At 40.3% G+C, this 22703-nt stretch overlaps 1 protein-coding gene across 1 annotated transcript; it reads left to right on the top strand.

Annotated features, from left to right (window-relative positions):
- Window positions 1-694: 694 nt before the first annotated feature.
- On the top strand, window positions 695-20791 carry ptchd4 (patched domain containing 4). Its single transcript, XM_028440352.1, has 3 exons — window positions 695-1287; window positions 9123-9654; window positions 16602-20791. Exons 1-3 carry the CDS (start codon window positions 739-741, stop codon window positions 18275-18277), a joined length of 2757 nt encoding a protein of 918 aa, XP_028296153.1. The 5' UTR covers window positions 695-738; the 3' UTR covers window positions 18278-20791.
- Window positions 20792-22703: the final 1912 nt, after the last annotated feature.

The raw sequence follows: 22703 nt of genomic DNA, 5'->3' as shown, positions 1-22703 counted from the left end.
TCAAATAACTGTTAGTTTAAAAATAATAATAATAATAATAATAATAATAATAATAATAATAATAATAATAATAATAATAATAATAATAATAATAATCCTGCAGTATAATATAAATATAAAGTGCAGATTTGTACATATTATATCATGTATTTATATGTGAAACACAAACGACTATTACACCTATGGAGCCAAAATAATTCATTATAATAAAATAAAATAACTGAATAAATGAGATAATAATAATACTGTCTTGAAATTGTATTGTGACTTAATGATAAATAACTAATAAATATGATGTGTGTGTGTGTGCGTGTGTGTGTGTGTGTGTGTGTGTGTGTGTGTGTGTGTGTGTGTGTGTGTGTGTGTGTGTGTGTGTGTGTGTGTTATTCTAGGTAACAAAGCACTGTATGAAGCATCACAGGCTGGGAATTCCCCATTCATGAACCAAACACTAAGTCCTGCACACACACACACACACACACACACACACACGGTTAAATAAGCCCCTCCCCCTCCCTCCACAGAGCAGAGGAGCGGTGAGGAGGAGAACATGTTCACTGCGCTGCTGCTCACACCAGGAGGATGGATGGTGTGAGTGTGTGAGCTCCATCCAGTGTGTGTGTGTGTGTGTGTGTGTGTGTGTGTGTGTGCCGCTGGTTGCTGCAGTGCTGCTCCTGCGTGTGCGTGTCTCTGAGCGGGTAGGGGAGGGGGAGGGGAGGGTACCGGGTACCGGTGGAGATGCTGCGGCAGGTGATCCACAGAGGGCTGAAGGCGTCCTTCTACTGGCTGGGTCTGTTCGTGTCCAGACACCCGGTGTTCTTCCTCACCGTGCCCGCCGTCCTCACCATCATCTTCGGTTCCACGGTGCTGAGCCGCTTCCAACCGGAGCCGGACCTGGAGCTCCTGGTGGCTCCGACCCACAGCCTGGCGAAGATCGAGCGGAGCCTGGCGAACAGCCTGTTCTCTCCGGACCAGTCCAAGAACAAGCTCTACTCAGACCTTCACACCCCGGGCCGCTACGGACGCCTCCTGCTGGTGGCCCGGGCCGGGGGCAACATCCTGGAGCTGGCCCAGCAGGTTCTAAGGGTCCACCAGGAGGTTCTGGACCTCAGGGTCCACTACAAGGGCTTCAACTACTCCTTCTCCCACCTGTGTGTCCTGGGCCCCCGGGACAAGCGCTGCCTTCTGGATGATATCATCTCCATCCTGGAGGAGCTCCGGGGGGCCACACTGGCCAACACCTCCCTGCACAAGGTGCCCCTGGGGTACCCCAACACCACCCTGAAGGTAGGACACACTCACACACACATACGTCATTAGAACCTCATCTATCAGACGGAAGGGACCCCCCCCCCCCCCCCCCCCCCATGTTGGTGCAGGTGAATTGATTGGCTTCATGTATTATTGCTGCTGCTGTAAATACACACATAAGGAGGGTTTAGGGAGATCCTGTGTCCCTGTACACACACACACACACACACACACACACACACACACACACACACACACACTGAAATATATATAAATCTAGTTAAAATAAAATATAGTATAAAAATATCTGACTCAACAGAAATCTGATGTAATCATGGGTTCACGACCCAAAAAAGGTTTAGAACCACAGCTGTAAAACATATATAATATAAACATAGTGTGTGTGTGTGTGTGAGGTGAAGTCCACTGATAACATCAGGAGTAATAAATATAAACAATAGTGAATAAAAAAGAGAAAAGCAATGAACTGATGATGATAAACATTGTGAACAAACATGGCTGTCAGTCAAACTGAGTATATACTGTGTATTATATCATAATCATAAATAACTGTATTTATCCCCATGGAGTTAATAGAAAGGTAAAGAGCAGCACACAGAGAAAATTAAAGAAACAATATTAATAATAGTAATAATAATAATAATAATAAATGAAAACAATAATAATAATAATAATTATAATTATAATTATAATTATACACACCCACGCAGAAAACTAGGAGGTTGTAAAGTAATAACAAGGTGCAAATGTAAAAAATCAAAATGATAATAATGAATAAAATAAAGTATATATACATGAGTAAACATATCTGTATTTTTACTCTGAGTAGAGGTAAATATTTTTGGGGCTGATGCTGATTATGGATGTTAATTCAAAGGCTGATACTGATTAATTGGTAGATAATCAATAAATAGGCTAATATATGAAATGAGAACATTAAATACATACTATACATGAACACAAATGATTTTAATATATTATTAAGAAGCAGAACTACCAACATAAGAACTCTAGTTACTCTTTAATCTGTTTAAACATTGTCCTGCTGATAATCAAACTTGGTACACTCCATAAACATGGTCAGTAAAAGCTGTTTCACGTTTGATGCATCCGAGAGGTCCGCACGGCTCCGTGCGTACAAATGATGTAACTTTTGCAGCCACGCCCCCCTGCGTGGGCACTTTATGTGGAAACATTTCCACGTATAGCACCTCCACATTTTTATAACTACGCAGAAGAGCCGCACGGAAAATCATGGTTCTGCCTTCAGCTTCTTCATACGTGGAACCTCAATCTCCTCATGTGTGGAACCTCAATCTCCTACTGTTAGTGGTGGTAAGTGTTTTATTTTTCCCTTAATGAACTCTAGTCATGTTTATGTTGTTCTTTACTTATATCAGAGCAACTTTTATCACAGCGTAACCACAAAAATGTGTTTGATCAGAGGGTCACATGTTCAATATTAATGTCAGCATTTAGAATAATGAGCATTAATACAGGAAAGAACAGTTTTATAGTTATTTTGTGTGTTTTTATTGTCTTGCTCATTAGGAGGCATTTTGTGCATTTCTGTTTTTTTGTGTATTTTTCCTGTAAAATATGTTTTTCAGAGTCATATTGTGTATTTGTGATGTCATGTGTTTTTCTGTTGTCTTGTTTTTTTGTTAGTGCTGTGGGTTTGCTGAGTTTTTTCTTGTCTTTTTGTGTACTTTGTTTTCATTTGATGTAATTTTGTATATTTTTCTGAGTAATTTTGTGTATTACTGTTGTTTTGTTCATTTTTCTATTAGTTTTGTGTGTTTTGGACTATTTTCTGTGTTTCTCTGGTCTTTTACTGTATTTTCCTGTAATGTTGTAATTTATTTATTTTTTATTTATTCTTGATCATATTTTGTGTATTTTTCTATCATTTTGTACATTTACTTTGGGGGCCGCAATAAATTAAACCGAGGGCCGCAAGTGGCCTGACTTATAGACTTGTTTTCTGCATGTGTGTCTATTATTTGGATAACATCACTATATATAATTATCATTATTGTTTATTTATATGCTGCTCAGTACCTTCCTAATTACCGCTCTGTGATAAATAAAGTTTTTTCTGATTCTGATCACTTCTGTGTACTATTCAGGTAAAATCAAGGAGCGTCTCCAGGACCAGAGCTGAAGAATAGAGATGCTGACCTGCTGTAACATAGATGAGTAGATATTGAGAAAGTGAGATCCACCGTTAAGGACACACACACACACACACACACACACACACACACACACACTGTGTTGTTGCTGACATGATGGAATCATCCCAGCACACAAAGCTGTCAGTCAAACATACAATCTACCAAGTGCTGTATGAGAATATAGAATACAGGTCACAGAACGTGTAATTCTTTTCTAGTATATTTTATTTCTTTTGTTACAGTGTGTTACAATAAAAACAGTTTGTATTTCTAAATCACTACAGTCCTGTATTTTCTGATTACGTTCTCCTGCCAGGGAACAAGTCTCTGTGGTGTCAGGAACAATGACCTGAGATCATTTGGAGCTCAGAGTGCAGCTCGTGCTTTGCTGAGACGGCTAATGTCCAACAAGTTGTTGTGGCCTGCTACCACTGCCCTCCACTCACAGGACCACCCCCGTGTGTGTAGAGGAGTCTGTGAACCTGGGAGGGATGGAACTGGTTGCTGGGGAGTTGGCAGCGTCTGTGCTGCTTTGATAAATGTGCAGGCCTACACAGGCCTTCACAACCTTCACAGTTTTCTGTGGGTGGAATTCCATCGGTCGTCCCAGGGTTCCCCATCGTGGTGAAGATGTTCTCTATCACCTGTGGTGGTAGTTGTAGATTTTTTCTGTTAATACAGTGAGATGAGGATGAGATGATATGTCCTTTGTTTATCACACAACAGTGAATTTGCAGAGTTTCAGCAGCAGAAAAATAGAAATATATACATATATCATACCTGTCAAGTATCCTGTTTTGGCCGTGAAACTCCCGTATTTTACACCTCTTTCCCACCATCGTCACGTATTAGTATTTTCCCGTAAATATCCCGTATTTTAATGTAAATAGTCCAGCGCCCGTCGGAAGTATGCATTCATGTCGGAGCATAAGGGGTATATTTGCGGGTGCAATTTTCCTGGTTTAATTCTATAGGACATGTGCATGACTTCATCACTTTTATATTTTTTTGTATGTTGTATTTTTGGTCATTTTGGAGTCATTTGTATTTGTGTATCTTTTTGTTGTCTTTTTGTGCATAAATGTTTGCTGTTTTTTATTTTAATTTCTTTGTAATGTATGTTTTTTTGGAGTCATGTGTATTTTTGTATAATTATTGTTTTTGTTTTGCTATTGTAGTGTGATTCAGGGGTAATTTTGTGTATTTTTTTGTTTAAATATTCAGTTTTGTGTATTTTGAGTCATGTTCATATTTTTGTTGTCGTTTGTTGTGGGGGGGGGGGGGGGGGGGTGAATCCATTCTAAATGTATGTCACCAGTCCATCCACGTGTACCTGTCTAACGTTCACTAAACGTAGTCAGATGTAGAGGCAGGTGTGACGTTAGAGAAGCTGCAGTGATCAGGTGACCTTCACTATGTAACATGTAAACACTTAGATCTGACTGTAACACTACAGTCACTACCACCCTATGGACGGGTGTAGTGACACAGACTGTAACCAGACTAAATGGTGGTCTGTTATACTCTATCACACACACACACACACACAGACAGACTTGCTTTTATAGGTAGATAATTAGGGATGTAACGATGTACTCAACTCCAGATACAAATCGGTTCACGATACGATTCTCTCATGATTTATTTTACAAAATGGGACTGTAGACAAATAATGACTGGAAAATATTCCTTTATTTTTTTGGGGGAAAATACTATATTATTTTCCTTTTATTTTTCATTGTCAAAAGAATCCCTTGATAAACGTTTCAAAACAATGCAATTTAACTAAAAATAAATCCTGGGATGCAGATATTCTTGCAGTGAAGAAGAGAAGCTATGCTAGCAGACAGAGCTAATAGAAAAATGTGACTTTTACAAATATTCACGTAATGTTACAGATATTCTTTCACTGCTAAAGGGGTAAGGAATCATTTATGAACACGTTTAAGAGTAGAAGGCGGCCAGAAAGAAAGTAGTAGCAGTACTGCAATTCAATTTTCAGAAAAACGATATGAACCGTGATACCTATGAATCGATTTTTAACTGCCTTACGATTAATTGTTACATTCCTATTAATAATAATTAAAAAATGTCTCACCAAACTGAACGTCGTCACTAACCTCGCGAGAACTTCCACCTGAAATGGTCTGAGTGACAGTTCTCATTAGATTAGTGCTGACATCAGCAACAAACCCAGAAACAACAGAACAGAGATGATAATGAAGACGTTCTGGTGATAAAAACTAAGAACTGGTGTAAATATGTTATAAAATATAACATAGAGTTTATCTTCATAAAGACCATCAGGATGTGACACAGTTACACGTTCTGTTAGATTAATAACTGATATTTTAACGTCTACCACAGCAGAAGGAACCACGTAAGTCACCATGAAAAATCATCCAATCACAAGCTCCACAAATATACACTGTTTATAAAGTGTTAAATAATGTAAAGTCTGTAATAAATGTGTCTAATAAGTCATTAGTGAATATCAGAGAACCATATGAGTGAGTATGAGAAATTATAATAAAATATATAATAAAATAAAATGTTAATGTTTAACTTAAAGACAATGTGAAATTAACAGTAAATATACAACATGTTGACTTATTATTTATATTTATATCATTTATATATTAAATAAACATGTGCTTCATATATACATTTATGTTTTTATTTAGGCTGTTTTATAATTTAGGAATTAGGGCTGGACGATATATCGAGATTCAAGATGTATCGAGTTTTATATTTTGGTGATATAGAAAACTACAACATTTCATATATATTTATATTATTGCTTATGCATCAAAATACTAGTTTTAGGGGTCACTAATTTTACTGAGATCAACATGTAAAGCTCAGTTAAATGATTAATAAGTGTCACATATTGATCAGCTGTTTATTAATAAATGAGTCTGTGTAACATTTTTCATCAGCAAATTAAACCCAAAATTGTTTTTCTGGTCAGACTTTATTTAATAAAATTATCTACATTTATATCATATTTCACCATTTAGATAAAATATATTAGATATGAGTTTTGGTTCATATCACCAGCCCTAGTCGGAATGTTTACAGTATTTTAATATGAATAAAGGTTAACCTGTCAGATTATAATCACGTCATTGTATTTAGTGGTTGATAAGTGGATATTTTACATTTATTGTACATCTATATTAAAATATAAGGAGGGGGGGGGGATCGTAGTGGGCACCAGAAAATTTCCCTTATTTTCAAATCCAAAACTTGACATATATTCTGTTTTGTTTACAGACCCATATACGTCATATCTAAGTATACAACTCTAATAAAATAATGTTTAGTCAATGTTCAGGTTATACACTGTACAGATAGAAAAACATGATCACCACTAGATATAGATATATGTATATAGTTGATGCTTAAACCACTGAGGTACAAATCTGACTTCTTTTTTTATTTCTGTTTATTGTTGTAAAATGTTTCACTTTTTCTGCTGCTGTAATCATCTGTTTCCATATAGAAAGCTAACCATTAGCTGCCTTTAGCTAGCTAGTTTAGCTAGCATGCTAACCTTCACATAGGTCAGATAGACATAATCTAACATTGGTTATAACACACACACACACACACACACACACAGAGCATCCAACAGCGTCCATCAGCACTCAACATCCGACCAATCAGAGGCGAGCACTGACAGACACTTAAAGAGCTGCAGCACGTGGATGGTTTTCAACATGTGGTCCTCACTTATGTGTGAGCGAGAAGAAGAAAGACAAAGTGGTTTGTCTCCAGAAATGACTCAGCAGTTATCATACGATGACCTCATTGATGACTCTGCATTCAGAAAGTGCTGAGTGTGCATCTGTAGAAGAGGTGGATATTTACTCATTTATTTACTTTAGTTTAAATATTCATTTCAGGTTATTTTTATTCTAATAAAGACTTTTTATTTCATATTTATGATACTTTTAGGAGGCTTAATATTGGCAACAAACCACTTTACTTGATTACTGTGGTTAATTATTGATACTTAGTCTGATTGTCAGCGATCGATTGACTCACAGATCAATCTGTTCTAAAGCTACGACGTCTGTTGGTCCAAGAAACACTTAATGATTGTGGACGTTATTGATTTATATTTAAATATATAATCCATCTCTGTCGTTATTCTTCACTTGTTGTAAAACCTGCTTTGATGGTAACAGCTCCACCTAGTGTTAGTTTTTAGTAAAAACATGTTTAATGTTTATACTGGTTATAAAATAACACATTTATTATGTATTATATCTGTTATCATAACTACAAAGTTACTCATTGTTCATCAGAACATGTGATCTTCTCCTTGTTTCTGAAACTATTGATCTATTAATCTATTAATCTATTGATCCACACAGAAGTGTACTCTCATCCGACGCTAACGGCTATGCTAACGGCAGTTCGGCATGACTAGATCGCTGCTTCCAACTATGGATCAGAAACGTGTCCTTTTCCCTTTAGCTGGTGATGGACACAGAACCTTCTCATGGACCTTTAGGAGGATTCAGAGAAGATAAAGATGTCTCAGAATGTGTAACGCTTCACTTCAGGGTCACGTACTTGAAAAACAAGACGTTTTCCGTTTTTTCATTTTGGTTTTGGAAACAAATCAAATAATGAGTGTTTTTTTTGTTTTTAATGTTTTTGTTACATAATGAAAAACAAATGACACACAGATTCATTCTGTAACATTCTACAGTCAAATTTCTTGATTTTATTTTGATAGTTTCCAAATCAGAAAACTTAATTTTTGCTTAATGATCCGAGGTTGTTCCTGTGTTCAATGTTCTAACTATATTGTCTTTATTATCGTAATCGTTTGCTTTGGTCATTTGTTATTAAGTATTATTATTATATAAGTATTATTATTCATTAAAATTGAGCTTTATTTGGCTGGAGCACATTAAATATATGAGATAAAAATAACTGCTCCATTTCAACATGACATTTATCCTGAAGTTAATGTTGTCTTTGACACTATTGAGTTTTGTAGAGGCTGGAGAAGCAGAACTATAGATTATATTATAATACAAGTATTTATAGAGCAAAGGTCAAGGTTTGTTCTAATGGAGCTCATTCAGCAGCGGCGCTATGCTAATGCTAACACTGCTATCAACCAATGGGAAAAGCAGTGATGAAACACTGATATTGATACTACTGTTGAACTTAACACAGTGATACTCATTCAATCTGTTAATCATTTGTTCATGTCTTTATTTTTGCATTTTGTGATTTTTTGACAAAAAAATTACTTAAAAAAAAAACATTCATAAATCATCATTTATCCATATCAGAGACCAGTTATCATCACACATCATCACACATGCACCAACATTAACTCAGTATTAACAGGAGTTTCAACTGTTTAGGATTTGGATGATGGAGGACGAACTTTAATGACTGGTTTGTTTGTTTGTTTGTATCTATATTTAAAAAATAGCATTCTGACATATTTTTGTAAGTATTTATTTCAGGTCAAAGTTTATTAATACACTTGATGTAAACAGATTATCATTTACTGGATGTTGGTGTTTCACAAAGGGTTACTGTGTGTGTGTGTGTGTGTGTGTGTGTGTGTGTGTGTGTGTGTGTGTGTGTGTGTGTGTGTGTGTGTGTGTGTGTGTGTGTGTGTGAGTGAATCTTCCACAGGATGGCCGTGTGTCATTCATTGGACACCAGCTGGGGGGCGTGTCCTTCTCCTCCAACAGTCGTGAGCAGCAGGTGAAGTTTGCCCGTGCGGTGCAGATCACCTACTACCTCCGTAACCATGGACCCCTGGTGCAGGACGCCATCGCTGAGCGCTGGGAGAATGAGTTCTGTGCTCTGATTAAACGCCTGTCGTCTACTGACGGGTCACACCCACCTGATGGGTCACACCCACCTGATGGGTACCACCCATCAGAGCAGCTCCACATTCAGTCTCTGACGTCCTTCAGCCTGTGGAGGGACTTCCACCGTACAGGTGTTCTTGCGAAGGGAGAGGTTCTGGTTAGCCTGGTGCTAGTTCTGCTAGCTGCTACTATCTCCAGCTCCATGAGGGACTGCCTGAGGGGGAAGCCCTTCCTGGGCCTCCTGGGGGTTCTCACCATCTGCATCGCCAACGTGACCGCTGCAGGGATCTTTTTCATATCAGATGGAAAGTTTAACTCAACACTGCTGGGGATTCCTTTCTTTGCCATGGGTGAGTAGGGGTGTGTGTTGTGTTTCTACATCCTGGTACTCTACATTCGGGGTGTCTCGATCCAATATTGATATCAGATATCGGTCCGATATCAGCCAGAAAACAAATAACGGATTTTATCAGACTGCATCTAAAATCTCTGATATATATATTTTATTTATTCAATTGTAGAATACTGTAGATATTACGTTGAAGGTTAAAATGTATGTAACCAAGTAGTTAATAATAAATGGGTCAGTTTTTCTCATCCCTACTGTTAATTATTGTTTTCTGTCTGATTAACATTTCACACTACAAAATAAGTCATAAAAGTATGTATGATTCGTACCGGATCGATATCGGCCAATACTCAAGGCTGCAATATCGATTGTATCGAAAGTGAAAAAGTTGTATCGGGACATCCCTACTCTACATACAGGTACTCTACGTTCTAGTACTCTACGTTTGTTCAATGTTCTGATATTTTCTCATCACATGAAGCCTAGACAGACGATAGATAGACACTGACACATAACGAGAACCTGTTACTATAAGTGGAACCAACTAATGATCGATCTGAGCACGCTATTGTGTTATTGGGTAAAGTGGATGGATGGATGGATGGATGGATGGATGGATGGATGGATGGATGGATGGATGACAGCCTCTGGGTTGTTTTTAATGTGAAATCCTTGGACAGGTTCAAACATAAATTACTGAAGCGTTCAAAGATTGATTTTTGAAGTGAAAATGCATAAATGACAATAAAGCATTTACCATTCCAAGGTTCACTGGGAAGCTGTTATATTTTATATATTATCCTGATATCAATAAACTTTTACCCTTTTCATACATTTTCTGCTCGTGTTCTCAAATCTCAAATGAAAATTATACTTTGTTCTATAAGAAGATAATGTAAAAGAAGTGGGTGATATGGACCAATAATACACTTATATAGTTGTTTATTACACACTTTATAATCTATGTTTGCTGCTGTTCTAGATTGTAGATAAGGAAGAAGCTGTGTTCTTTGTTGATAAGGCCACTGGGGGCAGGTTTCCCATACAGCGACATCCGTTTGGACTCTCCATGGTGGTTCTTCAGATTCAGATTCAGAATACTTTATTAATCCCTGAGGTGCAATTCAGTTTCAGTTACATCCCGTTCAAGAAACATAAAAAGACAATCACATATAACATGGGAGGACCGGAGCGGGAGAACCGTGGGTCGCCACAAGGGCAGCGCCCGCTATTTAGATGAAAAATGGGAGAACAAAAAAAGGAGAGGTAAGGGGAAAAAGCAGGTCCTAAACTGAGTTCCCTATTGTGGAGGAAAATATAAAACGAGGAAAAAGAGTGGAGAAAAGGAAAGGATTGCTCGCTGAAATCCTTTCACAGAGCGTCTTTCCACACAAACACCTTGGTGAATCCAACTTATCCAAGTTGGATTCAATTCCACGTAAACATTCCAAAGCAGTCTCCTGCTAGTTTTTGAGTTCATTCATCACATGAGTATTAAAAGTTCTGCTCCATCCATCACAGATGACTGGCAGCCTTCCCAAAACAGCTGTCGACGTAATACGGACTTTTCAATAGGTCAGAAAGCTGCCAGCTCCAATCAGCTGCATGCCTACTACCATAATTCCAATAATATAGATGTCTTCCTGACGGGCTCTGCCTGTTCTTTTTGTCGTAAAAATGTGGTCAACCATTGAGAGACCAACTGATTCAACCGGGGTCTCCGGTTGTGCTGCTCGGCGCGTCCCTGGGGCCCGCAGTGCCACGTGCCTGTCTGCGCCATCTATCCTCTCCGGTGGCCCGCCATGTGGATGGGCCGGGCTCCTACCAGACAGGCCTCCTACATGGGCACTCCACATCACACTTGTTGCACCACACTCACATACCCAACCCTTGGGGGGCTGGATGGTGGGGCTGGGGGTGGAGGGGGCCGCCGCCTGTGCTACTAAGTAGTGGCACAGGGGCGGCACTCCCACCCCAGCTGCCCTACTAATCCCTCCAATTTTAATTACACCTCAACACACCACCACCCGGAGGGTGGGACAACCATTTCCACCCTCCGGAGCTATTGCACCACATACACATATATACACATAGGCTGGATGGGGAGCACCGCTCCCCTCCATCCACCCTTTTTAATAGCACTTCATACATTCACTAAACATATACATTCACTCAGGGGATAGGGAAGTGCCTCTCCATTCCCCAATGTGTGGGGCTTGGTGCTTGTCTCGTCTCCTGGTTGCCTTGGGGGCGCGCCTCGCGGCGTGTGGGTCTGCGGGGTGCTGGCCTCTGCGCCGGGGTTGGGGCGGGGTTGCTTGGCACTCCGGGATGGTGCTCTTTGCTGGGGGCGGCTCTAGCTGTTCCGGTGGTTGAGGTCGTTATCGGCCGCTTGGTAGGTCTGTCCTGCTATCTGCGGGCTGGCAGGTGGGTGGGTTCTGCGCCTTTGGCGGGGGGCTGCTGCTCCGCATCGGTTGTGTGCCGTTGGAGTGCCTCGCTCCCACCGTGGCGGCCGCCGGTCGCCCTTGCGCCGTGGCTTGCGCTGTCCGGTTGGGGGCGGGGCCTGGGCTGCTGTTCTTCCACCGCCTGGGGCTGTGCAGTCTTGCTGGGTTGTGGCCTGTTCGTGGGCTGGGATGGGGGGGCGCGCCCCACGGGGGTTTGGCCCGGGGGCTCGCCCTTGGGGGTTCCCTGTCCTGCGGTGGTGCCCTTGGGGTCCGACGGGCCTGGCCGGCTGGCAGTGCCTGTCTTGGGGTCTTCTGGGGCGGGTGGTGCGGGCCGTGCCCTACCATGCCTGTGGGTGCAGCGCCGGGTGCGCCGGCTTGGGCAGCGCCCTGTGAGTCGGGCTCTGCGGTGTGACTGGGCCCTTTGGCAGGGGGGGTGCTTTCTAGGGCTCATCGCTCGGGCGGCATCGAGGAAAGGCGATCTGGCGCGCTCTGGGGTGCCTGATCGGTGTGCCTGGGGGCCGGCGGAGCAACTTGCAGCATCCCCTTGGTGCCCTCAGCAACTATGGGTATGGTCGCTATCCCTGGGGGCACTGATCTTGGTGCTGCTTCCGTTCCGGGTCCTTCTGGCCTGGGGTCTGATCCCTGCTGGGCGTGGGCCTTGGCTCCGCTGCTGAGGTCTTGGGCGGGGGGCTCTCTGGGCCCTCCCGTCGGGGGTTGGGTGCTTGGATGTGGGGGGCGGGATGCTGGCGGGGGGCCTTGGGGTTGGGGGTTGGGGTCGGTGGCGGGATGCGCTGGGTGCTCGGCTGCTTGGGGCTTCCTCGGATGTGTGTGTGGGGGGCGGTGGCTGCCTCTCAGCCTGGGATCTTGGGGGCGTCTGGGGGGTTGCTCAGCCATGGGGGGGTGGCCTGGGGCTCCCTGGCCCCCACTCTTTCTGCTGGCCTGGCTGCATCTGCGATCCCGGGGCAGTTCCTGGGTTTGCGGTAGCATTTTTTGCACATGTACTGGTATACGATGCACTGGCACACCTTGGGATGTGGGATAAAACTCATACTGGGCTTAACTTTAGACACGTTAATCCCATTTAGGTACTACCATTCACTCATTCCCCCTGTTCACAGACACCACCATTATAGCTAAGCTTCACACTTGTCACTATACTGACTTGATTACACAACATAATAAGCACAATTTATTCTACAACTTCACATCTCACCCTCACTGTAAAACAATCTATTCTTCCCCACCTTTTCTATTTCCTACCTTGAGTTTCTCCTCCCTGCTCCATTTCCCCTCCCCCTCCCCCTCCACTTAGGTGTAACACTGCTCTCCCTTTTTATATCCTCCCTCTAATAAAAGATTTCTTACCCTTCCTTAGGGAGGGCTGGTGATGGTCACAATTAAGCAATAAAATAAATCAATTTATTTTATTGCAATAACAAAACATGCATTGCTGTCTCATAATGATTGCACTTCTTGTAGTGTTGACCTTTGACAGCATGTGCATACAAGTAAAAAAAAAAAAAGAGAGACCAACTGATTTATTCCATAATTTTGGTTTTTGGATGTAGAGAGAGGCTCCTATTAGATTCACAAGACCAGAAAAACAAGCAGCAGCAAGGACAGCTATGGGTGGGAGAGGGAGCAGAGAAAGTGCAGGAAGAAGTGGTTCTTCTCTAAGGTTCTATAATTTATACGTTAACAGAATCAATAAAAACTGAATCCACTGTTAAACACGGAAAGTAACATAATGTGATTGAAACACCATCATCAGGTATTGATCTGGATGTGACGATATATTTCAACTCCTGGGGTTCGTCTTCTGTTCTCTATGATCACCTGATCACCTGATTGGCTCCTCTGTGATATCCACGTTATGACACGCAGACATGCTCTGGACATGTGATAGATGTGATATACTCTATGTTGCACCAGCTGCAGGTGTTTGATTCTCCTTCTTAGAATAAATAGTCAAAGCAATGGAAATCTCACCCTGAGATCAACAGTTAACTGACTGTAGCAGGGGGCGTGGCCTTATCTCTCAGACATCACAGTATTGCTGTGGTTCGGGGCGTAAGATCTCATTGACCTTGATATCTGTGGTCATGAAGTCCTTTGAACGCCTCATGCTCTCCCACATCAAGGACATCACTGACCCCCACCTGGACCCCCTGCAGTTTGCCTATAGATCCAACAGGTCTGTAGATGATGCTGTAAACCTGGCTCTCCACTTCATCCTCCAGCACCTGGACTCCCCAGGCTCCTACACCAGGATCCTGTTTGTGGACTTCAGCTCTGCTTTAAATACAATAATACCAGCTCTCCTTCAGGACAAGCTTTCCCAGCTGAACGTGCCAGACTCCACCTGCAGGTGGATCACAGACTTCCTGTCTGACAGGAAGCAGCACGTGAAGCTGGGAAAAACCATCTCTGCTCCAGGACCATCAGCACTGGATCTCCTCAGGGCTGTGTTCTTTCTCCTCTGCTCTTCTCCCTGTTCACCAACAGCTGCACCTCCTCTCACCAGTCGGTCAAACTCCTGAAGTTTGCAGACGACACGACCATCATCGGTCTCATCGCTGATGGAGACGAGTCTGACTACAGGTGGAGACAGACCGGCTGGTGTCCTGGTGCAGCCAGAACAACCTGGAGCTCAATGCTTTAAAGACAGTGGAGATGATAGCAGACTTCAGGAAGAACCCAGCCCCCCTCACCCCCCTCACCCTGGGAGACTCTACAGTGAGCTCTGTGGAGAACTTCTGCTTCCTGGGGACCATCATCACTCAGGACCTCAAGTGGAGCTGAACATCAGCTCCCTTATCAAAAAAGCTCAGCAGAGGATGTACTTCCTGTAGCAGCTGAAGAAGTTCAGTCTGCCAACAAAGATGATGGTGAACTTCTACAGCTCCATCATCCAGTCCATCCTCTGCTCCTCCATCACCATCTGGTACCTGCAGCTACGGCCAAGGACAAGGCCAGACTGCAGCGTATCATCCACTCTGCAGAGAAGGTCATCGGCTGCAATCTGCCCTCCCTCCAGGACCTGAACCCCTCCAGGATTTTGAGGCTGAGCCCTATATATATGTATATATATATATATATATATATATATATGTATATATATATATATATATATATATATATATATATATATATATATATATATATATACATATATATGGGTTAGGGTTACATATATATATATATGTATATATATATATATGTATGTATATATATATGTATATATATATATATATGTATATATATATATATATATATATGTGTGTATTATCATATGTATCCTTTATTTATCCCTCATCCTTTATATCTAACATTATTATTATTATTATTATTATTATTATTATTATTATTACAGTCTTAAAAACTGTCCTTGGCAAATAAAACATTTCTGATTCTGATTACAGCTCATATTTAATCCTATACGTTAGAGTCTCTTATCATTTTTGGAAGATAATTAATTATGTTTAACATGTAGTTTTTAAAGTGTACTCACCGTGGGCCCTAATCAGTGTTTACTGATGTGTGTTTGTTGTTCTTATGATATAACAATATAACATATATGTATATTGTTATATGCAGCCATAATATCAGATTATAACTGACATAAAACAAAGCACTAAAAGAGACATCTTTATGTTTTATTCAAAATATTTCATTGAGCGAGGAATGCTTTGTGTGGTTTTACATGTGTACGTTATGTAGGACAATGTCTAACTACTGTATTTAATAAAATCCTACTTATTATTGGATTAATGTGTATTAGTGAGTGTGATCAACCATGTTCTGTTTGTGTGGAACTCAACAGTGTTTACATTAATTAAGACGTGTTATGTCCATAGTAAATGATCACATTTCATTTCTTCATATCTGTGTATTTGCACATGAAGCTAAATTCATTCACGTCTATTAATAAACCGATAAATAAATGCATTTGTGTTACTTTAGAACCTGTTTTAATGATGCTGCAAAAACTATGATTTCATGACCAACTGTAAATGTACTGGAATATCAGAGTTATTAGAGTCATGTGACTATAACTTATAAAACTTACTGGATTTTATAGTTCATTAATTTTCTGTCTGAGTCAAACAAGCCAACATTTATACTATATATAACATATCTTTCAGTTATACATAGATGTTCTTTAATTCTGATAAAAGTAATACTTTAAACTGTTTATGTTCCTTCAACAGCATCAGATAAACCATTGATAACTGAACTATTTATACAGTAGAGCAGTTATTGACCCTAACTCTAAGTTAGAGTGGAAGTTAAACTACCGTTGTTTTCAGAATAATAGCACAATCGTGATCTTGAAAATAAAAGGAAATGTGAGTTAATTAATTAATGCTGCTGCTCTACCTTAATGACTTTATCTAATCCATTCAAAGTCATATTCTATATTCATATTTCTCTTAGGCTCCATGTGGAACAACTTGGATAAGCAGTTAGATAATTGGTTGTTTTATGTCTTTGTTTATTTGCGTAGGTCATGGAACCAAAGGAGTGTTTGAGCTGCTGGCAGGTTGGCGGAGAACCAGGGAAAACCTGCCTTTCAAAGAACGTGTGGCCGATGCGTTTGCTGACGTCATGGTTTGCTACACCATGACCAGCTCACTCTACATCATCACCTTCGGAATGGGGGCCAGTCCTTTCACCAACATCGAGTCTGTAAAGATATTTTGCCAGAGCATGTGCGTGGCCATACTGGTCAACTACTTCTACGTCTTCTCTTTCTACGGCTCGTGTCTGGTGTTTGCCGGACAACTGGAGCAGAACCGCTACCACAGTGTGTTCTGCTGTAAAATCCCTTCAGTGGAGTACCTGGACCGCCAGCCCACATGGTTTAAAACCATGATGAGTGACGGACACGAGCTTTCAACGCACCACGACAGCGTGCCGTACCAGAACCACTTCATTCAGCACTTCCTTCGAGAGCACTACACAGAGTGGATTACTAACACTTATGTCAAGCCGTTTGTGGTTATTCTGTATTTAATCTATGCCTCGTTCTCTTTCATGGGATGTTTACAAATCAGTGATGGATCTAATATTGTGAACCTGCTAGCTAGTAACTCCCCCAGTGTTTCCTATGCTCTCACCCAGCAGAAGTACTTCAGTAACTACAGTCCTGTGATCGGGTTCTACATTTATGAGCCCATTGAGTACTGGAACTCCACAGTGCAGGAGCACCTGAAAACCCTCAGTCATGGCTTCAACAAAATATCGTGGATGGACAACTTTTTCCATTATCTGCGGGTGGTGAACATAAGTGCATCCACTAAAAACGACTTCATCAGCATCCTCAGGGGGTCCTTCCTGCGAAGTCCAGAGTACCAGCATTTCACTGAGGACATCATATTCTCTAAGAACCGTGAGACTGATGAATATGACATCATTGCATCCAGGATGTATTTGGTAGCACGGACAACGGAGAAGAAGCGTGAGGAGGTGGTGGAGCTTCTAGAGAAGCTTCGTCCATTGATGCTGATCAACAGCATCAAATTCATTGCCTTTAATCCCACCTTTGTGTTCATGGACCGCTACAGTTCCTCTGTCATCTCACCCATTCTGACCTCAGGCTTCAGTGTACTCACCATCGTCATCCTCACTTTCTTCCTGGTCATCAACCCTTTGGGGAACTTCTGGCTCATCCTCACAGTTACGTCCGTGGAGCTAGGTGTGTTAGGTCTGATGACTTTATGGAATGTTGGTATGGACAACATCTCCATCCTGTGCCTTATCTATACGTTAAACTTTGCCATGGATCACTGTGCACCACACTTGTACACATTTGTGCTCGCCACGGAGCACACCAGGACGCAGTGCATCAAGTTGGCCCTGGAGGAGCATGGAGCCGCGATCCTACAGAACACGTCGTGCTTTGTAATCGGGATCATGCCCCTGTTGTTTGTGCCTTCCAACCTGACCTACACACTGTTCAAGTGCTTGCTCCTCACCGCCGGCTGCACTGTTCTGCACTGCTTTGTCATCCTGCCCGTCTTCCTCACCTTCTTCCCACCGTCCAAAAAGAGACATAAAAAAAAGAAACGAGCCAAGCGTAAAGAGCGTGAAAGAGAACGGGAACGGGAAAGGGAACGAGAGAGGGAGGAGATAGAATGCATAGAAGTCAGGGAGAATCCCGATCATGTGACAAATGTTTGATTAGTGTTGTCAGGTCGAGATGTTCACCAGTAGTGTCCCTTCTCTAGGACCAGGAGGGAGCGTGAGATGTCCCCCCCCAGGGAAGGCACGAGTCGATCTGAACCATGAACAAATGAGTTGGTCAGAGTTCAGTAAAGAACCGACTCTGTAGTAAAGAACCACTGGGTGGTCGTTCAGTTCATTAGTCATGACACTGTTTCTCATTTGCACAAACGGCAACACAGTCACGGTCATACAACTCCCTGTCCTTTGAGGATTCAAACATTTGGGTAGTGAAAGAGTCTGGATGTCTGAGTAGGTTCTGGTCTACTGATAGAGTAGTGGTCTATTAAGCCAAGGATATTCCAAGTTCATGTGTACAAACTAAAACATTGTCAGGATACTGGCTCTATAACATCCATGCAAGGGTTACAGCAAACACAAAAAGTTGTTGTTTGGAAGGAAAAAGACAGATTACGGTAAATAATCTTTGTATGCTTTGCTCCAAACCATAAAAAACCTCTAATCAGATCAAATAAAACAAACCAACATTATTTGTATTGCTTTGAAGAGGCGTGAGAACAGGGTAAAGAAGTGTTTAGTTAGAACCAGTTCTTCTTTACGGAACTACCTGGACTGAGCAGCATGTTCTAGATGTTTCTGTTCCATATCACATTACGTGTGAGGACAGAGCAGAAAACCATTGGAAACATCAGGGACAGAAACGAGCATGTAAAGAAAAAGAAAAGTCAGAATAAAATGCTAATGTTTGATGAGACTTGAAGGTCTTTGTGAATGTTTCTGTGATTTACTCTGTGGTTATTAACAGAAATCTAAATACAACGATTGTCCAAAATATTTTACACATCATTTTATTTATTATAAATACTAACCTGCTAAATTATTACCTGAACATGGAAGTGATTTCTCTGGATGTCACTTCTTAGAATTAATACCATCACGAGTACCTATGGATGCAAATACAGCTGCTACGATTCTTTATGAGTCATTTTATTCATTTATTTCAGTTAAACATATTTAACTCACAGATTAATCTCTAACCTGCATGAGACGCATGTTTACCTTTATTTAGGACATAAACACGTGTAAATACAACATCATATTATTCAGGTTGTTGAGGCAACAATTATGTTTGCAGCGTTTTTCACACGTCACTACAAAAAAAATGTTTTCTGTGAAATTAGTAAGAACTTCTTCAGACGAAAAGAATAATGTTGAAATATGATAAACAATCTTTATTAAAACATTTATTGTGTATTAAATAACAGTTAACTTTATTTTAAACTACTTTGTAATACTTGACATAATAATACAGTTCCATTTAAATATTACTGCGACACCTGATGCTATAATCAAAACTAATATTGATCGTCATGGACTCAAAAATAAAAAGGAATTTATTAATAGCCCCGACTGTCACTGTTGGCCCCGCCCCCTCCTATAAAAGATGGAGGAAGGACTGGTTTCCTCAGTGAGCATTGATTGGCAGCTCCATGTGGAACTGTGCATCGCTGTGGGGGCGGGGCTGTGTGACTGGGTGTGTCTTAACTACTCGAGGAGCTACGCCCAGTAAAGGCTTAATTTAAAGCGCCCCCCAGTGGCAGGTCAGAGAAAACCTGGGAACACTTTAATAAGACTGAATTAAAGTGAAACGTTTGATTGCCTTTAAAAACAAGTCAACATAGTTCAGCCTAAATGTTTGAAATCATTTCTGATAAAGTATTTTATTTCCATTTTTCTTCAATGAAAAGCTGACTTTTAAAAAGGTATTTGAGCGTTTTTAAGCTTAATGACCTCCCATACTCACACACTAACATCACAGTCGTTCACTTGTCACATGAAGGTCAAGGTCATTATCTTCTAGCTTTCAAATCAAACACGCTGAAGGTCGTCCTCAGTGGGCGGGCTCTGACCTCACGGTGATGTATGTGATGATTACACCCGTTTGTATCGCTGTTGAGTTTGATTTAAAAAAAAAAAAAAGAATCCCTCATTAAAAGTGAACCAGACGTCAAGGACAAAGAGGTCGTAGTGGAGATATTTTATTATTATATAACAAACTAGTGCATCTATGTATGTTTAGCACGAGTATTTAAAGCATTATAACACTATAAATACATCGGCTTGGATTGTATTATTAAGTGTAAAAGACACTTTTTTCTGTCTTGAATGTTCCTTTATTTCAAAGTTTATTTAATGGACCCTCCACTGTTTAATGTTTTAAATGTTTATTCGTAGAACTATGTTTAGATCAGCAGATTGTTCAGTCATAATAACAACTCGTGTTGCTTTTGGTTGCTCTAAAAAAACAGGAAAAGTTAAAGATGTGGATGTAAACCTCTTTTATTTACAAAGGATAAAAACAGCTGAAGAACTTCCACCCAGTAGTTCTTCTATCCTCAGGGTTTGTGTCTACAACAGTCCATGATTTACTCTCTAACTTCATCCACCAGAAAGGTCTCTTAGGAGAGCTCTTCTTCTCTGCTTCATTGTCTACTACCAAACCTCAGATTTGGAACTGTCGCCCCCTGTGGTCACAAGTTGTCATTTTGACTGAAAAATCTACTAAATGATCTAAAAATCTACTAAATGATCTATAAATCAGGCTGAATGTTTCATTCCAACAGAAAACTATGTGGGGCCGTGTGACATCATCAGTCACATGATTTAAACATGGAGGAACACAGGCTCTAAAACTTAAAGTAGTCCTATTTTTCAAAGGTAATTAAATGAATATAGTGCATAATAATGTGTTATGTTAGACATAGATCTACTAATAAGGACATTTAGAAGAGTTTAGGACATTTGTAAAAACAGTGGAGGATCTATTTAAGAAAAGTTAGGTTTAGTTAGTTTCTATGTCCTGCACTGTCCAACACATGTTAAAGCCATAATATGTATCTATAAAGAGAAGGCATGAAGTGTTTAACATGACAAATACAAATTCTGAATAATTGACTATTGCCATAAATGAACTGCATGGCACTGTCTGTATGTACGCATGTTTTTAGTTTCCCTCGTATGAAGTCAACAGATTTCCCTTCTTGTTATTTTTGCTTCAGTTTCTTATTGATGAACATTCTGTAAAACCACGAGCTGCAAAAGATCAAACAGTCATATCTGTTTCAAAACATAAAGCCAGAAAATATGTATTGTGTAAAATTACTGTAAATGAGCCTTTTCTACATTTTCTAAGAAAACATAATGCAAAGATTTTTAATGACTGAGCTTTTATAGAAAATTTTAAAAATGGCAAAAAGTTGAACACAGTAGGCAGTAATAAATGTTTTCGGTAAGAACTAAATCTAACCACTGGTGATGATTTATAACTTAAGAGAGAAACTGTGGCTAACATTTCAATTTCATTGTCTCTGTATTTTTATTCTTATTTTGAACATCACATCTACAGATAAAACTATGTTATCTAATGAAGTGACTTAAAGGTGCAGTCCGCAACACTCAGATCTCTCTCTCCCCCTCCCTCCCCGCTGCTCTCTTGCCCTGCCTCCAAACTTTCCAAAGTCCCTCCCTCAGAGGAGCTAACGAGCTAACGTTAGTCCGACAGCAACATCACAGTAATGTAACATGCTCTGTTAAAAGCATATTACTGCATGTAAAGCTGTCCTACATAGTGACAGCTTTAGCAAATATGACAAAAAGTCACTTGTTGCAGACTGCACCTTTAAAGAAGGCGCTTCTTTGTAAACATTCAGACATGCTAGTCCTTCTATTCACCATATACACTATGTTTCTGTTCATACATAAATGTAATTGTGTGTGTTTGCTGTATGGAGCGAACCATTATGTTATGACCATGTCTTTAATCACCTTTTGCAGGATGCTAACTGGTTTAGCTAGCTACGTCACTCACTGTAGCCAACTTAGCTACGTGCTACTAGCAACAAATCAAGTTACTTTTTCTGGTGACCAGTTACTCTTCTGAACACCAGGATATTTACTTTACATCTGTAACTGTATCTTTGCACCATTTACATTAATATGTCCAGAGGAAATGATTGAATATGAATAACTAATGTAAACATAAGAAGGTGTATTAACACTAATAAAGACTGTTGTATTCGACCCACACAGATGTGGGTCAAGATTAGCTTTATTTGCTAACAGGCTTTTGAAATGCTAACATGAATTAGTCTTTAATTATTAGTTGAAGGCTTTGATTTTTAAGTGTCATAATAAAGAATGTTGTTCTACATTATTCTCCTTTTCTTCTGTTTAACTTATTGGCTTTTTATTGATGAATTCAGTTTGTTATGAAGTTAGAACAACTTTAAACAAAGGCCATAAATAAGACATGAGATTAACCCAGTAATAAATCATGTATTTTCTTTTATTGTTTGAACTTTGTGTTGCTATGAATCTGTTTTATGTTTTTAGCCATTTTTCCTGTTTTGTTCTAGGTGTTCTA

The sequence above is a fragment of the Gouania willdenowi genome, chromosome 24, assembly GCF_900634775.1.
Source record: "Gouania willdenowi chromosome 24, fGouWil2.1, whole genome shotgun sequence".
NCBI lineage: Eukaryota > Metazoa > Chordata > Actinopteri > Blenniiformes > Gobiesocidae > Gouania > Gouania willdenowi.
This window is presented reverse-complemented; position numbering and strand designations above follow the sequence as displayed.

What these genes read in the sequence shown, in the direction of transcription:
- ptchd4 (XM_028440352.1), top strand. Translation starts at nt 739, where the DNA reads ATGCTGCGGCAGGTGATCCACAGAGGGCTGAAGGCGTCCTTCTACTGG. An exon ending in ACCCCAACACCACCCTGAAG is followed by an intron (nt 1,288 to 9,122) that starts GTAGGACACACT and finishes AATCTTCCACAG; the next exon opens with GATGGCCGTGTGTCATTCAT. An exon ending in GATTCCTTTCTTTGCCATGG is followed by an intron (nt 9,655 to 16,601) that starts GTGAGTAGGGGT and finishes TTATTTGCGTAG; the next exon opens with GTCATGGAACCAAAGGAGTG.